We start from the raw sequence: 23,400 nt of genomic DNA, 5'->3' as shown, positions 1-23,400 counted from the left end.
TACTATGTTAGTAATGGAACTGATGAACAATTTTGTGCTTTTATAACTTCAAATGCTGGATATGCTCTCTAAGCAGGTCTGCTTTTAAACTTAGTGCAGGATCTGCATTTAATTTGTAATTGTATTTTCTCTAATCAGCATAGTGCTGCTTTCAGCTGGCATCAGTTGTAGCAGAAGAAAGGCACCTGTGTTTGAGATTAGTGATGCCAGGCTCTGATAGGCTCTGTTAGCAGGGTTGTGCCCAGGAGTCCTCAGCCCAACTCACTGTACCAATGCTTTGCAGGGAAGCTTTTTAAGGATATGGTAGCTCAAAATTTCTTTCCAGGTAGAACGTTAACCAATTCTTGCTTGTCTGAGCTCTGTACCTCCAGAGATGCATAGATTTGTAGCTACTCCTAGGTGTGTGATGCTGATCAGTATTTTGGCTAGCATATATTTGTAACATGCAAAAGCTTGGAAAATCTCTTAGGTGTTATTTTAATTCCAGAACATTTGGAGCAGGTAATTTTGTAGCAGCTGTGATGCTGCAGAGCAGCATGACAAGGGTGTCTCAGGCACCAAGGGCAGTTGCTTTGTGACCACAAAGGAGGAGAGTATGGGGAGGAAAAGTGGTACAAGTGCTGCTGAGTGCTGTGAGAGTGGCAGTGTGTGCAGGTGGCGAACAAAACTCAGCTCCTTTGCAGCACGTGGCTTTTAACACAGTACAGAGCTGTGAAATGCTGGAGTTGAGAGCAGTTCTGTGTGTGTAACTTTTGCTGCAGATACATGTAGTGTAAGGTTTACTAGCTTGTCTTGAATGGCTTTCACTGATTCTCTTAATTTTTACATGGTAGCTTGGTTTGAAAGAGCGAGAACGTTTGTGATCCTCATTGACCCAACTGAAAATAGTTTTTTGATGGTGCTTCTAGAAGACTTCTTTGACTCTGCATTGGTATGTGCATGTACTAAAGGGAGTAGAAGGGCTGTCTTTATTGTATAAGATAGCCATCATTCACAAATAGTTTTCTATCAAGTGTGAATGCTTTTGCTGAGGTGGTTCTGGCTGTTTGTCCCTGTGCTATTTAAAACAAATGATTTACCCATGAAGACTGATCTGTCATTTAGTTCTTGTTTACAGTATTCATAACTTTAAACTTACTGTAGCACTTGTATTCCAATAAGGAAAATGCTCCAGATCTCACTGTCTGCACACACACTCTTGGGTATGTGTGTGAACTACGTGTGTGTGTGTGTGTGTGTGTGTGTGTGTGTGTGTGTGTGTGTGCAGGCATCAGCCTAGCTGGAGATGGTAAAATATATTGAAGCAAAATCAGACCTTCTTGTTCCTTCTTGAAATTATACAAAAAGGCTCCATAGGTAAATTATTTGTCAATTTGATGCCTTTGTCTTTCTGGCCCATTTTTTTTCTGTATGTTTTCACTGTGGAGGATGAGGTGATGGTTCTGTGTTTCTTTTTGTTATCTGTTTTGTTTTTTTTTTTTTCTTAGCATTTTTTTTTTCCAAGTGACTCCAACACTCTTCAAGTGTTGCCTGCAGCAATACTTGTAGTTGAAGTGTGTAAACATAACTAGTGTTGTAATGCAAGGGTGCCCATATGTGCACCAGAACATGCTGTGATGTGGGTTTTTGCAAGAATCAGAGGGTGCTGCTGAATGCCCTGGGGGAGTGGGTGCCCTGCTCCTTCGTTGCTCTCTAAGATGCTGAGTGACCATATGTGGCAGCTGTCCTAGTTGGCAGTGCTTTAATGGATGTGGGTGCAGCAATGTTTTAGGCCATTTCAGCCCCTGAGAGGTGTGATGGCAGGGACATAAGCACTGAGGCACTTTGGCTACTGCTGTTCTTGAGTTGCTGTATGTTAATGAAAACTTCCCTTACTTCTTCCATTAGGTGATTTGCAAGTGCAGTAATGAAGGTCAGTATTTGTTATTTTTCCATTCCTATGTCTTCTGAATCTCAGCCTCAGGAGCATGTTTCTTAATATTATTTGAAATCTATTCACTCTACTCTCTTCCTCCTCCTCCTCCCTGTAACATACTTTAAAATCTCCTCCTCGTGTCCTTCCAGTTCATGTTGATTAGCATATATACCAGAGCACAAAACACTTTTTTTTTTTTAAATTTTTCTTATACTAACCATACTAACTGTGGTACCTTGTTTAAACGGCCATCATCAAGTATTTTGCTCAGCAAGTAGTCCTGCTGAAAGGATGCCAACCCTCATGTCATCCCTTTGCAGACCAGTGTGGTAACAGCACCCCATAAGCTCTGCTTAAAGTTGAATCTGTGACTGGGGCAGTTTAATTTCTTCAAAAAAACACTGCAAACTGATGTTGTTTCACTTATCTTTTATGCAGATGTTATGCTCGTTGCTAACTGTAGCCTTGCAAACTCTTTTTGTAGGGAAGAAGCAGTTGGTGAACTTGTTTCTGCCTGAGCTAGGGCGTCTGGTGACAGAGGCAAGCATTTGCTGTGCCCTGCGGCAGGAGGTAAGGCCCATGTGTTGAGAAGAGAACCCAGGTGAATGTGTGTGACTGAATAAAAAGGTGTGAAACATCTAACTGGCTTCTTTCTGTCCCTGCTCCATCCTCTGTTGGGGGAGAAAGGCTTTGAGGACTCTCAACTCTATACTTGACAGTGTCCCACGTGAGGGCAGAAAGAAACTCCCGCTGTCGGAGGAGGTGTGTTTCCTTACGTAAGTGTTTCTCCAGCCATTGCTGTTGCAGGGAAGGTGGCATTCAGTTGGGCTGCAGTACACTCTGGCTGCATGGGTGCAGATGAAGTTACTGAGCTTACTATTCTGTTTCATGCATGATCTTTTTCATGAAGTTTATACTTCTATTTAGTCTCATTTCAGTGTTTCAGATCTTGTTGTGTTCTGTTCTTTCAGGAAGGATCTTGCAAAAACAATGCTGGAGGCTGGTGGTAAGAAGAACTTAGTGGTTATTCTTAGAAGCAAGGGTTCTCTGCCTTCATTTGCTTATTTACTGCAGCTGGATTATGATTTAAATTATTTCCTTGTAGGTGGTTGGTTTTAGGGGAGGAAGATCTGATGGTATTTTAAGAAGTCTATAAAAAATGACTAGATGCAACAATTGTGGTTTTTCTAACTAGTGTTAGTGATTCTTATTAACTAATAGGAAAATCTAATATGAAATATGTAGAAATGTAATGCTGAAGGTAATTACGAAGTGTACTTGCGGTTATTCTTAAACAAAACAAAACAAAAAACCCCAAAAACAACACAGCCAAAACTTAACCACAGATCTCTATGTGAACAAACTGCAGTTAAAGGAGTTTTATTACCTCTCAAGTCAAATCTTCATTTAGTTTTCCCCTAGTCACAACACTTCTGGGGCAGTGACTGAGTCACATTGCATGTGCCATGATAAAAGTGTGGTGGCAACAAGGGTTTACTCTCATTCTCTCCCTGGAAAGCAAGAACATCTCCCAGTGCAGCTGTGTGTGCAATGTGCAATAGCTACTGGCATCCTTGCTACCTGAGCAGGGAGGGTGCCCACGTTTACAAGGGTTACTGCCCTTGGCTGCCTGACTACCATTTGCCTGGGTAAACCCAAATAGAGCTGAGAAATCAATTTATAGAGTGTTAGTGTAAAAGTAGCAGTACTGATCCTCTGTGTTGCTGGGGGGGAATATATTTATCCTGTGCTTATGTTTGCCATGTAGATTACGACCTTCAGGTTGCCCTTTCAGAAGCACTCTGTAGGTTAACGATAAAAAAATGGAGAGATGACCTTGTTAACCACTGGTTTGAAGATAAGTATCTTGCTGAAGCTTTCAAAGAGATCAAGGATAAAGAATTTGAGACGGTGAGGGTTCTTATTTTGAAAACAGCATATTTGACAAGACTGTATAGGGGCTGGTTTTGTTTGAGTTCAGTCAGGATGTCCTTGGAAGATATTCCCAAAGAACTGATTTTATAAATATGAAATTACTTAGTTATTTGTGGAAGGTATTTCTTTCTAGCCTGACAAACATAAAAGAGAAGATCTCTTCTTTCTGAAGTGCTTACTTGTATGGTTTATGTTCAGAGGCTAACTGGTTATACTTAATTATATACTTACTTATATTACTTACTTATATAACTGGTTATATTGGGTTGAACCCTTAGTAGCAACCTGAGTTTCTTTTTGCAAGTGGCCTCTGTTGCCACACACCAACGAGTTAAAGCTTTTAACTGGAATAGAGGCTATAGATCTCCAATAACGTATCACTTTTTCCAAAGGAAACACAGCCTGATTATTATTATTATTATTTTTATTTTTTAATAAAATGTTATTTGTCTTGAAGGACTGCAGGAAATTTCTTAACCAGTTAAATGAAAGGCTTGGGGATAAAAGAAGGTAAGCTGTGAATCAGGAAACTAAACTGCAATGCATTTGAAAACTGTTGGGGAAAAGTTGTTAACTTTGTGTTATGTTCCACAAAAATGACTTGCATCACAGGCATGAATAATTAAGTTGTTCTTAAGGAAAGGATTTTATTCATTCTAATAGTGGTTCTTTTGAAAGCTGAAATTCATGAGGTATCACTTTCTTTTTCCCCTAAGCTTCTCTAAACTTCTTGAAAGTTATCAAATTTTTTTTTTGAACAGTAAAATTAGTAGCCAATCTTAACGACTTCAGCTTTCAGCAAGTTATGTTTTGACTGATGTTGAATGTATCATATGAAGTCTGCTTTTCTTCCAGAGTCTATTCATTTCCTTGCCTGTCTGCTTTTGCTGACGTGAGCCAGGTAAGAGATAGTAATGCTGGGTTGCATTAGCTACAGTGCTACTGCAGTTCTTTGTGCAGAGTATGTTTCTTCATCTGATTTATTTTTTTTTATTAAAGAACTCAATTTTCCAGAGTACGACATGTAACTTTCCATTCTAGTTCAAAAGTTTGCTTGTTTGTCAACCAACTCCTAACTTACTGCTGCTGACTTTGCTTTTGTGTCAGCCAAATGACAGAGGCAGCACTTCTTTTCATGGTGATGACTGAAAAGAGATCTAAAATGCATCAGAAGGACTCTGATTCCTCTGGCAGGGCTCTTTCCAGACTGCCAGAAAACGAGATCAACTTGATGCCCATGTAGGAGAGGTCATAGTTGCGGTTATAAATTCTCCAGATTGCTTTCTAAGTCTTCAAGTAAGTGTACATATTTGTGGCACTGTTCCTGACAGTTGTACCAAAACAAAACAAAGTCACTAAAGTGCTTTGTTGAAAGCTGGTACTGCTGCTTTGACTTATCTTGTGCTCAGAGATCCAGAAGGCTTCAGAGTCTTTACTTGATGCCAAACGCAGGCATTTGCATGAGGTATTTCCTTTCACTTAGCTGATGTACAGCCCTGTTCTGACTTGTTGGGTATGACTAGATGAATGGTAGGCTTGCAACTCACAGCTTGATTCCAAGTTAATTTTCTGGGAGGTATACATAGGTGTATATGTAGGGCAACTTTTTTTTCCAATTTCATTTTGTTAAAGAAAACTGAGAATGATATATCAGAGGAAGTGACAACACTACTGCCATGTTTTCCCAGGTGAAGAAGCCATCAGATGAGAAGCTGGACAAGTTCTGGATTGACTTCAACACTGGCAGTCACAGTGTGACTTTTTACATAGACAGTACTGAGGTAATCATAAAGCCCTGGCAACCCTGAGTTAGCCTAATGCAGCAGGTGGATGTTCTATTGCTGATGTGTTGGTTTTGGTTCTCTAGGGTGTTCTTTGGGACTCTGTAAGGCTACAGAAAGAAGCAGTCAGCTGCTACAGTCTGAAGGGTAAGACTTGGCCACTTGCCATACCTTCTGTTTGTCCACAAGTCTGCAAGCCAAAGAGAGCCAATGTAAAATATGGGAATTCTTTGGTGATGGTGATGCCTTCCCTTCTCTATGCTGAGTAATTTGATCACTTTGCACCAGCACTCCCTATACCGATTTGTGTCTTGTGCTTATGTTGAAGATTGGGTTTTCAGTGGCCTTTCACAGTGGTTGACTGACTGGTGTGCATGAACAATTTCACTGCTACATCAGGCTCTACAGAAATTAATTTTCTGAATGATGCCTGGGGAACAGCTACATTGCCATTAAAAGCAGAACCAAAACAGTGACTGAATGCCTGTCACCAGTGCTTCTCTGAGCCTCACCAGGCTACTGTGTGTGTAGGTGACTCTTCCATGTTGTATCCTGCAGTGGAAGTAGAGAAGGAAGAAAGGTTTGCCTATGTTGTTCGTGTACTATGCTTTCCATTTGGCATGAATTGCAAGACCCTGCTTGCATTAAGGATCTGTAAGTTGCTGAGATGGTGAAGGAAGCAGGTTGTTCCTTGCACCTGATCAGGATGTATTGAGGGAGCTCATATGTAGCTATAAGAATAATGGATGCATAACCACCTGGACCCACTGAGAAAGAAGTGGATGGAAATGCCATGGGCAAGGTGTGAAAGACACTGCTAAAAAATTAAAAAAAAAAAAAAAAAAAGTATTTAGGATGATAGACTGAATGTTTTGGTCTAAAAGAGATCTGACTTTTGCTTTTCCTACAGAGGATGGTGGAGAAAAGATAGTCAAAATTTACATGAAGATACCTGCTACTCTTAACAAAACAGAAGCAACAAAAATCAAGTTACATTTCAGTGCTGAGTATGAAATATTTAGTATACTTAGAAAAGTCCTTGGAGATGAAAAAATGATGGTAAGCTCTTAGCATTAGGATTCTTTTTTCTTTACAAAACTGTGTTTTATTGATATATGATTGATGAAAACATCAAGTGGCTTTTTTCCTACCTGTTTATGTAATATTCTTCCCCTTGAGACTTTGTGGCACTGAATATGGCTATTCTTAACTTTGGCCTGAAATAAATAGGAAAAAAACTTCTAGGGATTCTAATTTATGCTTTAGAAGTTGGAAAGGTTAAACTGCCTTATTAATCAGTTGATTGATAGGATTACTTCTGCTGAGTTTTTTGAAGAGATAAAGCCTGTTGCATTTAATTGCCTTACTTGAACTGAACTGTCAACAAGTTCTCACATTTACTTCGTCACAAGTTGAACAAACTGACACAAGTTGGTGAAAAGAAGAACTACAGGACATAGACTGACTTTGTAGATACTGCTTTTAATCTAAACAGTAGAGGGTTTTTTTGAAGCTCACTTTTATTATAAGATAATGGAAGAACATAGGAGGATGTTTTTCTTTTGATTATTTACCAGTTTGATACTTCTAATACATTCAATTCATCTGCAGACCATGAGATCTACAGAAAATCTTTATGTCAGAATAAATAGTCATAGTATAGTGGCAGGGATGAGACATTTCCAAACGGTCAGCTTGGCTAGCATCCAATAATTTGCTGCTGGTGATTAACAGATGTTAATTATGCTATGAAGTAGCTAACTGAATTAGATAAAGGATTCTACTTTAATGTCGTTTCACGTGCAATTCCTTCATGCTAACAGGCAAACATGGGTGAAGAGGAGTCCATCCACAATGAGAAGCAAACCAGGCAGAGTGAAGAAGGTGATCCCTTTTGTCACTATTTTATTTTACGGAATTTAAGTTGTTCAGTTTCAAAATGAGTATTTTTACTCAGAGTCTACTGCTTGCAATTAGCCACATTTAGAAGGGAAAAAAAAAAGGCAGGGAAACAGCTCATGGAGACTGGATCTGTGCACTGGCAGCTACAGCATGTTTCAGTTTTCTTCAGACGAATATCCAAAAGAGCTAGCTGTAAATATGGGACAGCAATTCCTTCAGTAGTCCTTCCCATTTCTCTCCATTTATAACCCAAAGTAAGCTCTAATGGATGTCCTCCAAATGCTGAAGGCACAGGTGAGGAAGCTCTTTCATCAATGTTCACCTTGAATAATGTACTTAGGTACAAGATGGGCCCTACTCAAAGCAATCAAGCAGTACAAAGGGTAGAATGTAGTTTGTCTGTAGATAAACAACCTTTGTAGTGCCTTTTGGAGAATCTGACAGTGAAATAGATGGTGGAAGTCTGGTGCTTCAGTTGGGTAGGAGAGGTTGTGCCATGTGTTGCAGAGTGAAGGGTTAAGGCAGTAATTGCAGTAATTTTCATATGTGATTAGGGATAGGCTCAAGATGCTGATTTATTGAGCATTTCCATTCTGCTCTTGGTAATTTAGGGTTTTTTAATGTTTTACTAAGTGTGATCTTGATGTTTGTCTAATAGTTGGTACTGTTACACTTCTGCGTATGTGCTCAAGAACAGAGAGGTGTATGTATTTAAATGTCATGAAGATATTCTCATCCAGATTGTTGTTCTGCAGTGACATCTCAGTCCAGTGATCTACAGAAGAAGAAAGATCCTGAAAACTTTGAAAACATGGAATCCATAGCAGAAAACTTGATCTCACAACACAACGAGCAGTTAGTGGGCACTGTAGCAGTGAGTGTTTGGTGTATGGTGAAGCAGTCCTGTCTCCTTTTTCTTCTCCAGTTTTTAACAAGTGTAGTTAAAACCTTCTTTCCAAGAAACCTGGTTTGTACTCAGAACTTACCTATTTTTAAACTCCACCTTTCCCATATCAGTGGGAAGTCAGCCTAAATACTTGTTCCCAGATCTGAAATATTGGCCAAATGCTTTAAAAACAAAACAACAGGAAAAAAAAAAACAAAAAACACCAACCCACAACTTCCCTGCCTTTCAGGATGATGGTGGAATGATCTGTGTGGTGCTTATAGTATCACTCAAATATAACTCAAAGACTTATTGTATGTGACTAGCGATGATCACGTAGCTATTACTGCCACAGGCTGGCACTGAAATTCTGATCTTGTAAAACAAACAAACAAAAAAAACCTGAGAAAACCCCATTTTTTATTAGTCATAAATGTGCTCTGTTGCTGGTTTCATGCCTCCAAGCAGAAAACGTCTAACTCTGATGTCGCCATGAGTGCAGTGAACCAGCAATCTGGCCTGGACGAAGCTGACCAAGGCTCAGGTCAGGCATGGCTCTCTTCAGTTCCTTAAGCGTGACCCAGTTAAGTGTCACCTGGGTGACATGGTGAAGGTTCTGCTTTTGTGGACTTTCCAGAGAAAGCAGGCAAACAAAAACATTTACTAGTAGCTCCAGAGAGTGAAGTTTCCTTGTCTCCTTCAGCAAACAAGTCCAAAACTCAATCTCCAAGGATGGATATGAAGTCTAGGTAAGTATCTTTTGGAAGCTGGAAGGTGCTGGCTTTTTTTTTTTCCCTCCCCTTATCTTGGGCTTAAGTGCATGTGATTATGAGGTTTGTTTCATCAGTTATGAAATGAAAAAAAATAAACTGCTTTACTACCCTGGTTAGCAAGGTGATGCTACCTCTCATGCCTAATGTAACTAAAATGCAGTATAAGTGTACACCTGTATTACAGATAGCTTAGATTCTGTTGCATGCTCAGTTCATCAGCTGTTTGTAGTAAGGACCATGGTTTTTTGTGGAAGATGATGTGAAATTGTGTCCGCCTTGGTGTTACTGATCCCGTTCTTCAGAGCTGTGAAGGACAGTGTTATAGTTAACAAGTTGCTCTTCTATAGAAGAGCTTTCCTCCCAATCACATGCTAATGCACTGCTTCAAGGCTTATTGGTACAAGTTCCTTTCCTCTTAATACTTCATGAATGGGCTATCTGGGCTTTAAAACGCTATCCCTCAGAACTGTGTTTGCTCATGTATCATCCACAGTGAGAAGCCATCAGAAGAGAAACTTACGGAAGCGTCAATGCCCAAGGTACATTTTCCTTGATACTCACCTGAGTGAAGACTGAGGCAAAAGATGAGGTGTTCTGGTGGTCTTTCTTCCAGGTTTATGAAATATATATATTTAAACTGAAAGTTCAGAGGTTTTTTGTCATACTTAACCCTGCACAATGAGTTCAAAGCTTCTAAACTATTTCTTTTATACCCTCAATGCCCTGTCCCCCTGATTCCAGCATCAGAACTCCCATCCTTCCTGGTAGGAATGAACTATATAGCTACAGCTAGACTGTTGTGATAGGAAGACTGTTGTTTCCTGATTTTCCTTACCCCTGTTTTTATCAGACTTTAGGTTGAATACATGACTTTGCATATGACAGCTTTTGATCCCATGACACTTTCCTTTTTACAAGGTTGGTACCTTGGAAAAGAGAACCAGAACAAAAGGTTTGGTCAAGCAGAAGACTGGAGGCAGGTATGGTGCAAGCACATGGGGGGGGGGTCTGGTATCCCAGGTGGTTTTATCTCATAGCTGCAATAATGGAACATGGCTGTCATAACAGGGTCCCAGTTGTTTTGTATCTCATGTCCTGGAGCTCTGAGATGGCTTTTTCTCCATGCTGTGGTTTTGGTTGTGTTTGGCTTTGTGTGTCCTGGTCTAATTGTGATTCTTAGCTTATAAGACATGCTTGGATGATTTTTTTTTTTGATTGATTGTAGATAGAAATGGAAAACTTAAGCACAGAATGTCAACATCACTGCATAGTCTGTGTTTTAAAATTAAGTACCTTGGTGCTCCACTTTAGAAAACAGGAATAACAGTATCAGGCTGGAATGGAGATGTGATTTAAGTGCAATCATTCTGCTCCCTCTAGTGCTTCATCTGAAAATGAGCATTTCTTTCTAGTAAGAAGTCTTACTAAGAAGGGTATGATTATTTTTTTTTTAACTTTTCGTCCTTTTACTTGTGAGAAAAGGAGAGTATGCTATGTGTTGAGAGCTAGTTGTAGGACTTTTTAAAGTAGTTGTTATTTGGTGAAAGAAAGGAAAAATACCCTTCATTTTAAGTAATTAAGGGCACAAAAACTAAATAAGAAAAGTGATTAGGGAATAAATGTTTAAATTAAAACTCCCAAAGGAGAATTAAATGTTGGGGGTGAAACTCGATGATCATTGTGGTCCTTTTCAACCCAGGCCATTCTATGACTTGAAAATGTGTTTTTTTTTTTTTTTTAATTTTTCTTTAATGCTTTTGAACTCATCTTTCGTTCATGACTTTCTCCTGCCATGTGCTAAGGAATGAATTTATATGTATTTATGAACTTATTTATAGTAGAGACTGTGAGAACACTATTTAAGTATATGACACTTAATTATGAACTTTGTTAAATAGTAAACACTCATAGTTTATTTCCCCCTCCCTCAGTACTTCTCAGTGCCTTTGGGTGACTGCTCATGGCAGCCTGCCATGCTGTGTTCTCTTGCAGGAAGGACTGCTATGACTTTGAGGTCTCAGACTCTGCAAGTCATGAGAAGGTAAAACTGAGGCAGCTTTTAGGGTCTGTTCTGAGCTCGTGGTTCAGCAACTACCAGAGAGCAGGGACTTATAGTGGGGGAATACATTTGATCACAGGTGTGCAGCAAGGTGGGCATGCTCACATAGCAAAGCAAGCAGATTGTATTTCTCTTTAGTGTTATACTTAAGGAATGGTTTTCAGGAGTGGGGAGAATTTCTGCTACAAACTGGATACCATCCAGTCCTCTCTGCTACCACTGGGTGTCAGCACGCAATCTTGCTATGTGGTACACTGCCTGATGTCCTGACAGCTCCATCCAAACTCCCATCTGGGTAGAAGTGCTCTAATTTTGGAGATTATTTTACAGAATAAGTAAACTTTAAGACAAGCATGCGTGTGTTTGGTTTTTTTCTTATTAGGTTGCTGAAGCCAAAGAGAAGGTTTTCATGAAGAAAAACTATTCACAAAATCAGAGGTACAGGAGCGCCATCCATGAAATGCTTGTTTGTTGTAAGAGCAGTTCATTGCCTTAGTTAAACTGCTGAGAGTTAAGATTAAGAAGGCTATGGTATGTTTCCAAAACAGTAGTTCCTTACTTAGCTCTCATAGCATCTGCAAATGTTGGATGTCACTAGTAGCAGCATTTAAAGAGAATCTGAAAATGTGTGAATTACTAAAGAGAAAACTTACTCTTGCCTTCTTTGGTTACAATAACACTTGAGCTCTCAAACTGATTTACCCTTAGAAAATATTGAAGCCTTCTGCCTTTCATTTAGGTGCTAAATTTTGGATATTCACAAATTGTTACTTCTAGAAACCAGACAAAGAAGGGAAAACTGACAATAGAAATGTTGAGTTCTAATGATGAATTTATCTTACTATTAATCTGTGTGTTTTTGTAATTGATGAAGTACTGTTTATTTAATTTGTTAATAGTGCAATTGATAAATGAACTAGTAGTGGCTGTACATGAATAGCTTGCTGGTATCATAGCATGCCCTGCTGTTGCTGTTTAGCTGTGAGGGGAAGCAGGAAGATGCTCTAAGCCCTGTACTAGCAAAAGGCAAGTGTCTGGCCCTAGTGTTTTTATGCAGCTTGAAATGCTTCAGGTATTGCATTGTGGGGAGGAAGAAATGAAGTAATTTTTTTTAGAGGAAAAGAATGGCTGGTGAGCTTTCTGGGGAGGGGCAGAAAGAAGCTGGCTGAACAGGACTCCTAATGGTGTCTTTCATCTTAGTTACAGGAAGCATCTCTTCTCTGAAAGCAATAATGAAAAAACAAGCAACAGTGAGAGTGAGAAAAGCTGGATCCTCAACTCGCAGAAAGAGCTACTGCCAAAATCTCTCAGCTACACCCGAAAAAGGCGCAGAGTGAGAAGAAAATTAAAAGGTAGGCTTGGTTCACATCATGCATGGTGAGCAGGTAATACTACAGGTGAGGAAGTGTGGAGGAGGATTCCTTTTCTTTCTGGTGTTTTTAGCCGTGGTGCAAACCAATGGAGATGGCTCCCAGTTGTATTGCTGGTAACCAGGTAAAACTTTCTCCCCACAGTACTTCCAGTGTCATCTCCAAGCAGCAGCAATGAAAACCAGATGGAAGAGGTGAGGAGATGTCATGCATAGATTTAGAAACAGTATCAGTGCAAGATGTGAGCAAGTGAGTGGGAGCCAATATGTTGGAATCATCTTCTCAAGCGTTCCAGTGAACAAATGCCAGTTAGATATTGCTGATGCTGTTGGGCTGCTAGAGGCTGAGGATACGAGTTCTTTGCTTCCAGCTATAGCTTCTGAAAAGCTAGCCATGAGTTCTATTGACAGGCAGCAAGTGGACCAGACATACATAAAGCAGAATAAAACACAGTTGAGCAATGCCAGGCTGTTCTAGTGCCCAGCAGTTAGGTACTGTGTCTCAAATGTTTTGGAAGGGTTTGGAAGTGTTCCTACACAGCAAATATGGGAAAAGTCTCTAGAACTTGAAGCTGCACTGAAAGTTTTAATCTTTGCCTGGAAATCTTTTCTATTTTCTCTTGACTGAAAATGCTTTGATTCTGCTGCTGAAAAACTTGATCTACTATACAGCTCTACTGGCTAAATGCAGAACTTTAGCATGCAAATAAATTCAGGGCACAGCATTGAAGAGAGCTATCAGTTTGTGTTACATACACTTTGAGGTTTCTGCTCTTATAAATGTTCACAATCAATCCACTCCAAAAAGACTATTTGTACTGTTTAAAGAAAATACGTACTAAGACTTGGTTTTGTTTTAGCAGGGAGCAGCAAGACAAAAAGATGAAATGAAAGCATCAAGGAAAAAACACACATCTACCTCTAAGAGTGTTGATTTACCTACAGTGGATCTTGCTGGTATTTCTCTTTACAATGATGTCTAGTGTAGTATCAAAGTACTTTGTTTTGCTTCTTTTCTTCACATTTTCCTCAAATGTTCCGCCTCGTAATACTTCCTGTAGTGACTGCAAGGCCTTGCTATTGTTGGTAGATGGAGTCCCTTGAGCAAAGAGAGCAGCAGTTGGGGCTGTTGATCTGGTTTCTGGGGAAAGGATATGCTGTGTTTGTGCTACCTTACTCTATCCAGACTGCTCTGCTACCTGTACTTAAGTGCCCAAGTATTGTTTCTTGGAAGAAAAAAAGCAGATAGCTTCCCTCAAGCATTATATTTTAAAACTTTAGGGAAAAAAAAAATAGTGTGGATATCAGTACAAAAGAATTGGCATTTTCTTCCGTGTTGGAAAGCAAGTACTGAACACAGACTGTGGCTTGTATTTCAAGCTGAGCTTTCTTCTCTATTCTGCAGTGCTGATAAACTTTTAAAAAAATATATATTACTCTAATGGTAGTTCATGTATGCTGTAAAACAAATGATGCTCATGGTAAAGATGCATGGTAAAGATACAGCTTTTATGAGCTTCGCCCATGAAGTATGGATGGTGTTGTTCACACATCATGGTGAATCTGGTTGCATACAGGAGTGGCTGAATCCTTTGGCTACCTTCTCACACAGGTGACGTGCCATCAGAGGAGCCCAAAGGCACATGGCAGCCATTGGATGTGTCTATGGAGGAGCACTCTGGTGTGGAGGAGGAGGTGACACAGGTTCTGTATGCGGTGCTTGTTCTCCCAACCTGCCCTCAGCCTGCTTCTGATCTGCAGGCCATCCATGTATTGTGTTATTTTGCTTCATCTGCAGCCCCTGGCAGCTTGCTTGTCTCCTGGGTGCTACCTTATTTTCTTTACCATCTCTCCTTTAGAAGTTTCGCAATGTGTCTGGTGAAGAGACAAGAGAAGAAGAAAGCTTTAAGCGGAAGGACTCGGGTATGTTGGTCTCAATACTATGGGCGAACTGGTTAAAAGGCAGAAAGGGATGTTAAAGGAGTTGTCAATTTCTTTCAAAAGCCAATAAGCACTGAGGTTTTTTGATATTTAAGGGATGTCTTTTTTGCACAGGAAATAGTTTCAATTTCTATGTTTTCAGTATTGTGGTAGGCTATGGCAAGATGCTTTTTATATAAATTCCTAAATTCATTAGTGTATGGGAACAACTGAATCATGGCCTGAACCACTGATTGATCACCTGGGGAAGGGACTGAGTCAGCCCTGGGAGCACAGGGTGAAGGCAATTCACCCGTGTGACCAGAAGGGGTAGAGCCTGGCTCCACCTCTCTTAGACCCCATTTAAGTGCTGACTGCTACTTGGAGATGTTGGAGATCCCTCTCTTGTGGAGTTTTTCTCCGCGAGCCTAGATCTTCAGAGACAGGTGAGCATTCCTTTCCTGTTTGTCCTTTTGCCATTCCACTCCCGTATTGCCTTTCCACCATGCTAATCTTTCCAACTGTAACAATCACTAACTCTTGAAGGTCTTTTCCAATCTAGATGACTCTTTAACTTTTAAATCCTTACTTTGATTGCAGGGGAACTAGTAGTATAGCTAGTCAGAGCTTGGAGACTTACCAACTAGTAACCTGAGAGTAAATATATGAAATAAGCAAAAGAATAAACCCAAATCTAATGATTTGGAGGTGCAGTGCAACTGTAATTTAAAAACAGGTGATGCATTTCAGAAAGCTGTTGACTTTCTTTCCACTTAATAATATAGACGTAGGTGGTGATTATGAAGCGCTTGGTAAATGGTGACATGCACTGATGCTTACTAAAGTTGTAGCTTTCTTAGGTAACAGGGGCATGTAAGGACTTGAAGTGCAACTGAACTTGCACAGACTCAAAACTGCTGCACGATGTCTTTGTTTTTGGAAGCAACCAAGCTTCATGGAAGTCAAGCAGCAACAGGCTGTCTTCATCCTATTACTGTTGATGCAACTCTGAGAACAACGGTTTTAAGGTTTTATGGTTGGGAATATGACCCGAGTCACTGAAGTGCAGACTTGGGACAAAAAGCACTCTCTCTCGTGGGGCGGCTGTGTTCATATGTCAATATGTCTGCTATCTGTGTAGCACTTGCAGATTATATCTGCACTGTGTCAATGCCTCTAGTTTGGGGGAACATAACCTCTGAATCACTGATCATTGCTTACTGCACAGTGTTATGGTGGGAGAAAAGCTGATGCTATATAAAGGCAGAAGTAGGGTTCTGTTCAGAAATGTCAGGTGTGGTCTGTGATTGCACCTGATCACATACTCCATGAAGCCTAAACCTACCCTGTGCTGCTGCAGCATGCTCCTCATGACCTCACTGTCCCCTCATCCTGGGCTCCACCACCTTCCTAATCTTTGCCCTGTGGAGGCTCAACCACAGGCACCTCACTGAGCTCAGAGAAATGCAGAAAAAAAGTCACCCCTTACACAGAATGTGCAAGTTTGACTTAAATACAGGTTGCCTCTTCTTGCTGTGTTCCCAAGGGTATTTTTAGGCTAAAAGCAATTGTACAGCAAGGTTTTGAAGATCTGGAAGAAGCAGCTGTTATGGATGTTCAGTCTTTCTCTCTTTGTATTTATTATTTATTTATGTATTTTTTAATTTTTAAAGTAGCAGATGGAATTGCTTAGAAACAATTGAGCATAACCAGTTTGTGAGCTTGGGATGGAGAAGAGTTTTTCTTGGCCAGAATAGTGAGACAAGAAATAATCTCTGAGATAGAAATACAGTAGTTTTCTAGTTAGCTGCATAGTACAGTCTGGTTGACAGCTTTTCTAAGGGGAGAAGACTTGCTGGTAGAGTCTGGTGTTCTGTCCTGGGAAAGCGTGATGTCACACACTAAAATGAAGTTGCCTGCTTTTCTGCAGTATTGGTAATTCCAGTAGTGCTTTTTGCTTGTGTATCTGGTAGGCACGGCTATGTGCCTCCTGGTAAAGAACAGGAGAACTGAAACCTCTCCTCTTCTCCTAGATGCATTAAGTGGCACTGTTGTGAAGAAGCCCAGGTTTTTCAGTTCGGAAACAAAGCACTTGTCCTCTGAGTCACCCTTTAAACCAAAGAAGCTTTTGAACTCAGTTGAGAAGAAAGAGGAGATCAAAAGAGGTAAAGCCAAATTGGCACCTACGGTGAAGTATTGAAATGCTTTCAGCTTTTTTTATTGGTAGACATCAGAGTCATGTGAAAGCTTCAGGGGGGAGACAGATGTGGAGGAAGGATATCCTCTCCAAAAGTCAGTGTAGAAGAAGGCCTGTCTTATGGTTTGCTTGTTGGATGCCACATATTTGGAAATGTGAGTAAGGAAATCTGGGGTTCCTAACCACCATCTAGTCAGGTAGTAGTGTTTTCTAATCTTTCTGAATAGTGATTGTCAAGAGTTATTAAAAATAATTTCTTTTATAGAAAACATACCAATAATGGACAAACAAACTGCAGTTATTGGATAACTGACCTCTGTCATCTTGCATCGTTATCTGTAAATATGCTGCTCTGCGATAATGAAGTTGTTGTTTACATCTCCCTGCAGTATCGCATGGGTTTGTTTCCCATTAAGGCCCCCCAGTGTGGTACTGACCAGGCATCATGCTTTCTTGTAGATCAGGAAACGGTTGATGTGAGTACTGCCTTTCTTTCCAAGATACAGCATGAAGATATTGGTGATGCAGGAGTGATTGCTGTATTTGAAAGTTTTACCAACCAGCTAAAGCAACTGTTCTGGGTAACTTGCACTTTCTTAACATGTATGCCTTGGGTGGTGTTTCGGCTGTGGTGTCTGTTATCCTGAAGCTCTTTCAGTAGCCCCTGCACTCTCAGAAGTGCTACAGGAAGGGTAAGGAGTAAATAAAGGAAATTTTAATCAGGTTCTTCCTTTTTCTCATTTCTGTGCTGGAAAATAAATGTTTTTTTTTTTTTTAAAGGCACTTTGAATGCTCTTGTTTGAGGAAAAGAATCAAAGTTCCAGAAAAACTCAAAATAGTTGCAGTGTGCCTAACTCGGGGATATAAATAGTTGTCCTCATGGGCGAATATCAGAAATAGAAAAGCTTTGTTTTAGAGCACAGAGCTCTTAAGCTCAGCGCAAAAACTCCATAGGTTTCTCATAATGAAAAATAAAAAGCAATGCAGACTGTATCTAGACACTGAAACACTGGTAGATCCACAAGGGTGTATTTGTATCTCCCAGATCAGTGGTTTGCAGAGGTGGTGGTTTCTCAGTGAATAATGTGTGCTGCATGTTGTTGGTTCACTCACAGTATGGACATAGTTGAGATGCAGCGTGGGGGACCTACTTTTACTGTCAACTTAGCTTTAATGAGTAATGATGGCATAAACCCAAGTCTAGTATGAGAGGATGCTATCAGAAAATCTTGTTATAAAGCTTTAAACAAACCAGGCTCTCATCCTATCAGGTTTATACGGGATTGACACTTTGTACCAGGCAGCAATTATGGAGTTTTGGTACTTTTAAAAATTATGTCAGTGTGTGTTCATGGAAATGTTTTGTAAACTCGGTTTTTAGGTTTGGGGTTGTACCACATGCCTGCTCCTAATGGTGTGTCTGTGGTCAGTCCAGGTACAAAGAGATGGAGATGTCTGCACAGAACACGCTGAAGACTTCTGAGAAGAATGTTTCTGCTCTGCTGAAAGAGATTCATGAGTGCAGGTGAAGTGTCTGCTGAATGGAAGTATCTTCAGCTCCATGCAAACTCTGATTTATTACAAAGAAATGCTTCTTTTTAAGAGGACCTGACCTCTATGGTTTTTAAGGCCAAGTGGGTTGTGTGCCTTTTCTGTAAAGAGAGTTTCAGAAGCATGGCTTCGTTGCTCTTCTCTTGTAGAGGTATAGGAGTCGGTTGATTTCAGTGCAAAGAATGCTTGAATTAGAAATTACTGACGCTATTGACTTCTTTTTGTCATCACTGTTCATAGATCTGTATAACAAGGATTTTGGACTTAGTAGCTTCTCTTGTGATGTTTCAAGAGAGTGAATAAAGGAGGCAGGCTGATTCATTTGAAGAAGTGGGGAAGAAGTACTAAGGGGGGTTATTTTTTCATGCTTTGTTATACAGCCATTTCTGTAAATTGTCTCTGCTTAAAAAAAAAAAAAAAGCTGCTAAAGGACTTTGAGGCAGTTGCCCAATGGGGTTTGTCTGCTTTCTGCATTGACAGATTTCTCAGATGGGACATGCATTCATAACTGGGTACAACACTTATGAATTTGCTATAAGCAAAATAAAGACATGACTGAAGTTACATGTAAGCCTATCAAACCTCTGTATCTGCTATGCTTTGTGGGAGTGAGGTTAAGTATAGTATAAAATAAGATCCTTTGTTTAATGATTTCCCTCTGTGCTCTGCTGTATGCTCTGTGCTGAGCCCCAGGACCAGCATGTAGCTAACCAAGCCTCTGAATTGGTGTGGTACAGCTATTTGTGTGCTCTGAGAGCAAACCTTCTCTGCTAGTTTCAGCAAGGACATTAGTGTCTGACTATAGGTGGATTCTGTGCTGAAGGCGGAGCATGGGGTGTCCACAGCTTTGCTCTCCTACACCCTGAAGTGTTGAACCTGTCTCTGTTTTCTATCACTAGACTGAACAAGCTGGAAGCCTTCAAGAAGATTGTTGTGGAGGAGCTTGCCAGCCTTGAGAAAGATACTCAGATCTTGAGGAACATGGAGAAGGATGCAGTGGTGTGTAGTACTCCTCTTGTGCCAGCTCCTAGAGTGTCCCTTCCAAATTAATGGGGTTTTCTTTGGGCACTTCTTAGGACTTCTGGAACGCACAGTTGCACAAACTGAATTCTTTCTGCAACCAGCAGAAGCAAAGGTATGCACTTACCAGGTGGACAACTCACAGGTCCTCTGGTGATTGAAGTTAGCCTGAAGGTGGTGTGGCACCTCCACTTGGTGCTCACTGACAGAGTCTTTGCAGCCCATGAGGACTTTAAACTGGTGCTAGGACTCAGTGAGGGATTCTGCATGGGAAGTTGTGCATGATGGGCATGCACTTGGAAAGGTTGAGGTCTGGGATGCACATCATCTCTATACAGGGATCAAAGGAGGTGATACTTCTGTGTTTAAAAAAAATTTGAAAAAAAAAAAAAAATGCTGGTGATACCAGTGCTGGGCACAAAGCTGCAAAAAGGATAATCTTAAATTTTGTTTTTTATTGTTAAATATCACTGTTTTATCTGTAAGCAATAGGTGCCTAACAAACCAACTCATCTCAGCTAACTTTCCCCACAGAATTCAGTCTGTTGATTCAGCCCTGGGTGAGACAGCTGAGAGTTTTGCCAGTACAATTGTCAACACCGCAGTAAGTGCCATTTCTGTTTAAAGCTGAGTGTTAAATTGTGCTGAGAAGGTTCCTATTGGTTTTGTTATGATTGTTTTAATTGGGGAGATGGGAGGGAAAGCGAAGTGGCCAAAAATCACTTGCTTAAGGGAGAAGGACAAAGACCATCATGTGGTGATACTTCTCCTTGGTACATACCTGAGGGATTCCTTTGTCCATGGGTTGTTTTGGTGTTCTTAGGGATCCTTGTAGCTAGTTAGGGAGAATTTTCCTTTATGAGCACTGAACAATCAGAATATGGGGGTACAGAATTGCCCCTAGTTAAGGGACTGGAAGAGCAGCAAGCACATGAGGAATTAATGAAGAGGTTACAATTGCATCACGGGAGCTGCTCATCCTGCAGCACCTTATTCCAGGCTAGGTATAGGTATTAGGGAACTAAAAGTTGAATTTAAGTACTCTTAGCTCTCTGCAACTTTCTTATCTTGCACAACATAAAAATGTGTATAAACTTCTTGGAATGTTTTTCTTACCTTTTTTTCTCCCCTACAGCACAATGTCTCAATGAAGAGTGCAGTAGAGAATGGTGTGTTTGTTGTTCCTTCTGACTAGCAGCCCTCTGATTCACTGGAGTGTTTGAAAATGCAGATAAGATGGTCTTGTGAAGGAGATGTTAATCTATTTTAAATGGAAAGAAAAATGAGGAGAGAGAAAATAACATTGGTAATGATTTTTTGTTGTTTTGTTTAAGAATAGTATATGCTGGTTGAATTGTTCCATTTTGACCTGTGTCTAAAACGTTGTTCCTGCAAAACTGTAAGATAGGCTCATTAAATACCAAAGAAATAGAAAATGAACTAAGTAATAATGACTCAGCCAACAAACTGATGCACATTGGCCACTCGGCTCTGGACTGCAGAGAAGAAAGCATGAAGGGATCTACTGGATGTTGGCCATGTGCCTGGTGGCATTCTGCAGACTAAAGGGCAAGAAACCTGGAGCATTGCAGGCATAAAGGCAAGTGAAACTAGAGAAAGTATTTCTAAAACCAGTAATTATAGCTTGCTGTACTTTGTACTCTCCTGGAAGCTAATGTTAGAATTAGATAAGTAACACCAAAGGTCTCTTGAAAATGAACAGCAGATAAACTATGCTATTTAACATCATTCTCTCTTTCAACAAGTTGGTTTCCTAAATTGCGGTTGCTCTTCACAGCATTAAATGCAGCTTGTGACAAACTTCACTCGTGCTGCTGCATCTTAATGAATGTGTGGGAATGTGGAGTGGTTCCAAGCTCTGTTTCTACCTACTTGCCTTGTAAAACAGACCTCATATTGCCGGGTGAGTTAGAGTCAGGGGAATCTCCCCTGCACATGTTGTACCTGCATGGCAAAAGTCCAGCTCTGCCAGGGCTGTTTCATCACTGAAAGCCTTCAGGTAGCTGAGCCTGCTCCCTCTCAGAAAGGCTGCAGTATCATACCTGAATTGAGAACAGTGAAAATCTATAGCTGCTATTGCTGAAACACTTCCTGAAAGTGTAGTGCTTTTTCCTTTTGCTGAAGTATTCCTGGGCTGGTGTGAGATAAGGCTGCATTTCCATTCATATCAAGAGGTGGCTGGTTCTTTCTTTCCAAGTTGATTTAAAAGCAAAGACTTATTCACTCCTGCCCTTCCTACAGATCCAGTACCACTGGTCTGCCTTCTGCCATTTGTAATGTGTGAAAGACTGGAGCTGCTATTTTGTGACTGCTGGCTTGCCTGTATTTCTTTGAGGGCTGTCCCTGGTTTCCTGACTATGTTGCATCCTTCTGCTGCTCTGCAGGGTCTTTGCAGCAGTCACTGAAACTCTGCTTTTGTAACCTGTGACCTTGGGCAGTGTCAGGTCCTTTAGGACAGATGTTGTCATGGCTGGCTTAGGCTTGTTCACCTCCTTCAACACCATGTTTGTTGCCCAAAGAGAAGGTTTGACACGGGAATCATAGTGAGTCGTGAGGGCTCTCCTCACTTAGGGATCCTTTTTTTTTTTTCTTTCCCCCCTCAAATAATGATAGCAATGGATGGCCATTCGTTTCCGAGATCATTTTTGGTGGTTTTACTTGCTCTCCAGGTTAGAGCAGCCAAGCACTTAAGTTTTGTGAGCACAAGGGAGTAGATGTTGCAAGTTCTGTTTTGCTACGTCTCCCCACTGTTGGTGGATGGTGATAGAATACCATTTTCACATCACTTATGACCCTAAAAATAGGCATGTTTCTCATGTAATTATCTGTGGTAGGGCACATAGAGGAATAAAACTGCTGCATAATGTATTTCTTGTTGAATCCTTGTGTAATCTGTCAGTAAAAAGTTTGGGAGGTGTGTTGAGCAGTTCAGGTGGTTTGAATAAAGGAGAAAACATCCTCTTTCACTGAAGCACGTATGCAACAATAACTTTTATTGCTTTTAATTGTTTTACTGGACCCCAAAAGGCAGCTTTCCCTGACAGGGTAGGATGGGAGAGGGGATAGAGCTGCCATGTAGCTTAGATGACCCTTTCCCCTGCACTTCTTTTCTATCCTTTCATATAAAATGTGTTATCTATTGAGCAGCATAGCAAGTTAAGCCTGGCAAGCTGTGAACTGCCTGAGCTGGGAGGTGGTTTGGTCTTTCCCAGTGGTCTTCACATCTGTGCCAGCAGTATGTACAAGTATAGACAACATCTGGGTCAGGAATGGCCTCCTGTGTTTGGACAGCCCATCTTGCACCATTTCCTGTGCTGTTGGGTCAGTTTGGTAGCTGAAGTCCCTTGAAGGTCTGAAGTCCACTTGGCTTCTGCAGGTAATGTGTTGCAAAACGGCCTTGTGCAAGTTACCCTAAAGTTTCCCACAAAAGAGTTGTTTGCTGACTCTTTTTTTTTTTTCTGTTGTTGTTTGTTTTGATTTCTTCTGAGCTTTTCATCAGCTCAGTGGTGCTCTTGTAAGTATTACTGAGTAAGTTACTTTTTTTTTTTCTTCTTCCTCCCTTCTGTTGGAAGTAGATAAAGTTCAATTTTCATCCTGTTCTTCTGAGCGAGGACAACAAAGATGGGTTTCACCCATGGGTGCTGAAGATGTGTGAAGGCATTGGTACCCAGAGAAAAAACTTGGAGAGAGAAAGTGTGTGTTCAGGACAACTGCTTCATGCTTCTTAAGTTCTTGATCAGCTTAATAATAAACTCTATTAAAGACCCTGGTGTATCTTTTGGGGAGTGATGCTGGGCCAAGTTCTTGTTTGTCTGCATGCTTTACAGTAGTGAAATGGGCCATCCGAGGTCTGGAGGGCTTGTGCAGCCCATTGCAGGAAGCTGTATGGCACTGTGACAGGGTGTCTCCTATAACTAGAATACACAGACGCAGTGACCAGGAACTGTGTACCCATTCTTGCCCTGCCTGTGGTCAGCTTGCCCTGCCCCGTGGCTGTTTCCACAAAAGTGGTGCACATGTTTGAGTAGTGAAAGCAAATGCAGCAATAGAACCCTTCCTTGTCACGTAGGC

General features: G+C 40.7%; 1 protein-coding gene across 6 annotated transcripts; it reads left to right on the top strand.

The window, feature by feature from the left end:
- The first annotated feature begins 794 nt into the window (after positions 1-794).
- On the top strand, positions 795-23,101 carry LOC104910105 (synaptonemal complex protein 2-like). Of its 6 annotated transcripts, none has more exons than XM_031552752.2 (31): positions 795-931; positions 1,888-1,912; positions 2,400-2,485; positions 2,603-2,691; positions 2,887-2,921; positions 3,684-3,826; positions 4,308-4,360; positions 4,706-4,751; positions 5,539-5,631; positions 5,718-5,778; positions 6,542-6,690; positions 7,455-7,515; positions 8,289-8,407; positions 8,888-8,963; positions 9,123-9,168; positions 9,686-9,731; positions 10,111-10,172; positions 11,185-11,233; positions 11,634-11,689; positions 12,452-12,603; positions 12,766-12,815; positions 13,481-13,577; positions 14,233-14,324; positions 14,480-14,543; positions 16,574-16,705; positions 17,197-17,318; positions 18,168-18,262; positions 19,188-19,287; positions 19,365-19,423; positions 19,843-19,912; positions 20,444-23,101. In XM_031552752.2, the coding sequence occupies exons 1-31, from the start codon at positions 797-799 to the stop codon at positions 20,501-20,503; spliced, it is 2,523 nt and encodes an 840-aa protein (XP_031408612.2). In that variant the 5' UTR covers positions 795-796; the 3' UTR covers positions 20,504-23,101. The 6 variants fall into 6 exon arrangements, 5 of the variants coding, with proteins under 5 accessions (XP_031408612.2, XP_085076330.1, XP_031408608.2 ...); XM_085220204.1 differs by having other exon boundaries at positions 9,057-9,168; positions 13,484-13,577; XM_031552748.2 differs by having other exon boundaries at positions 9,057-9,168.
- The last annotated feature ends 299 nt before the right edge of the window (positions 23,102-23,400 follow it).

Source organism: Meleagris gallopavo, chromosome 3 (assembly GCF_905368555.1).
Source record: "Meleagris gallopavo chromosome 3, MGAL_WU_HG_1.1, whole genome shotgun sequence".
Lineage (NCBI taxonomy): Eukaryota > Metazoa > Chordata > Aves > Galliformes > Phasianidae > Meleagris > Meleagris gallopavo.
Note: the sequence above shows the minus strand (reverse complement) of the source record. Positions and strands in the feature narration are given on the sequence as shown.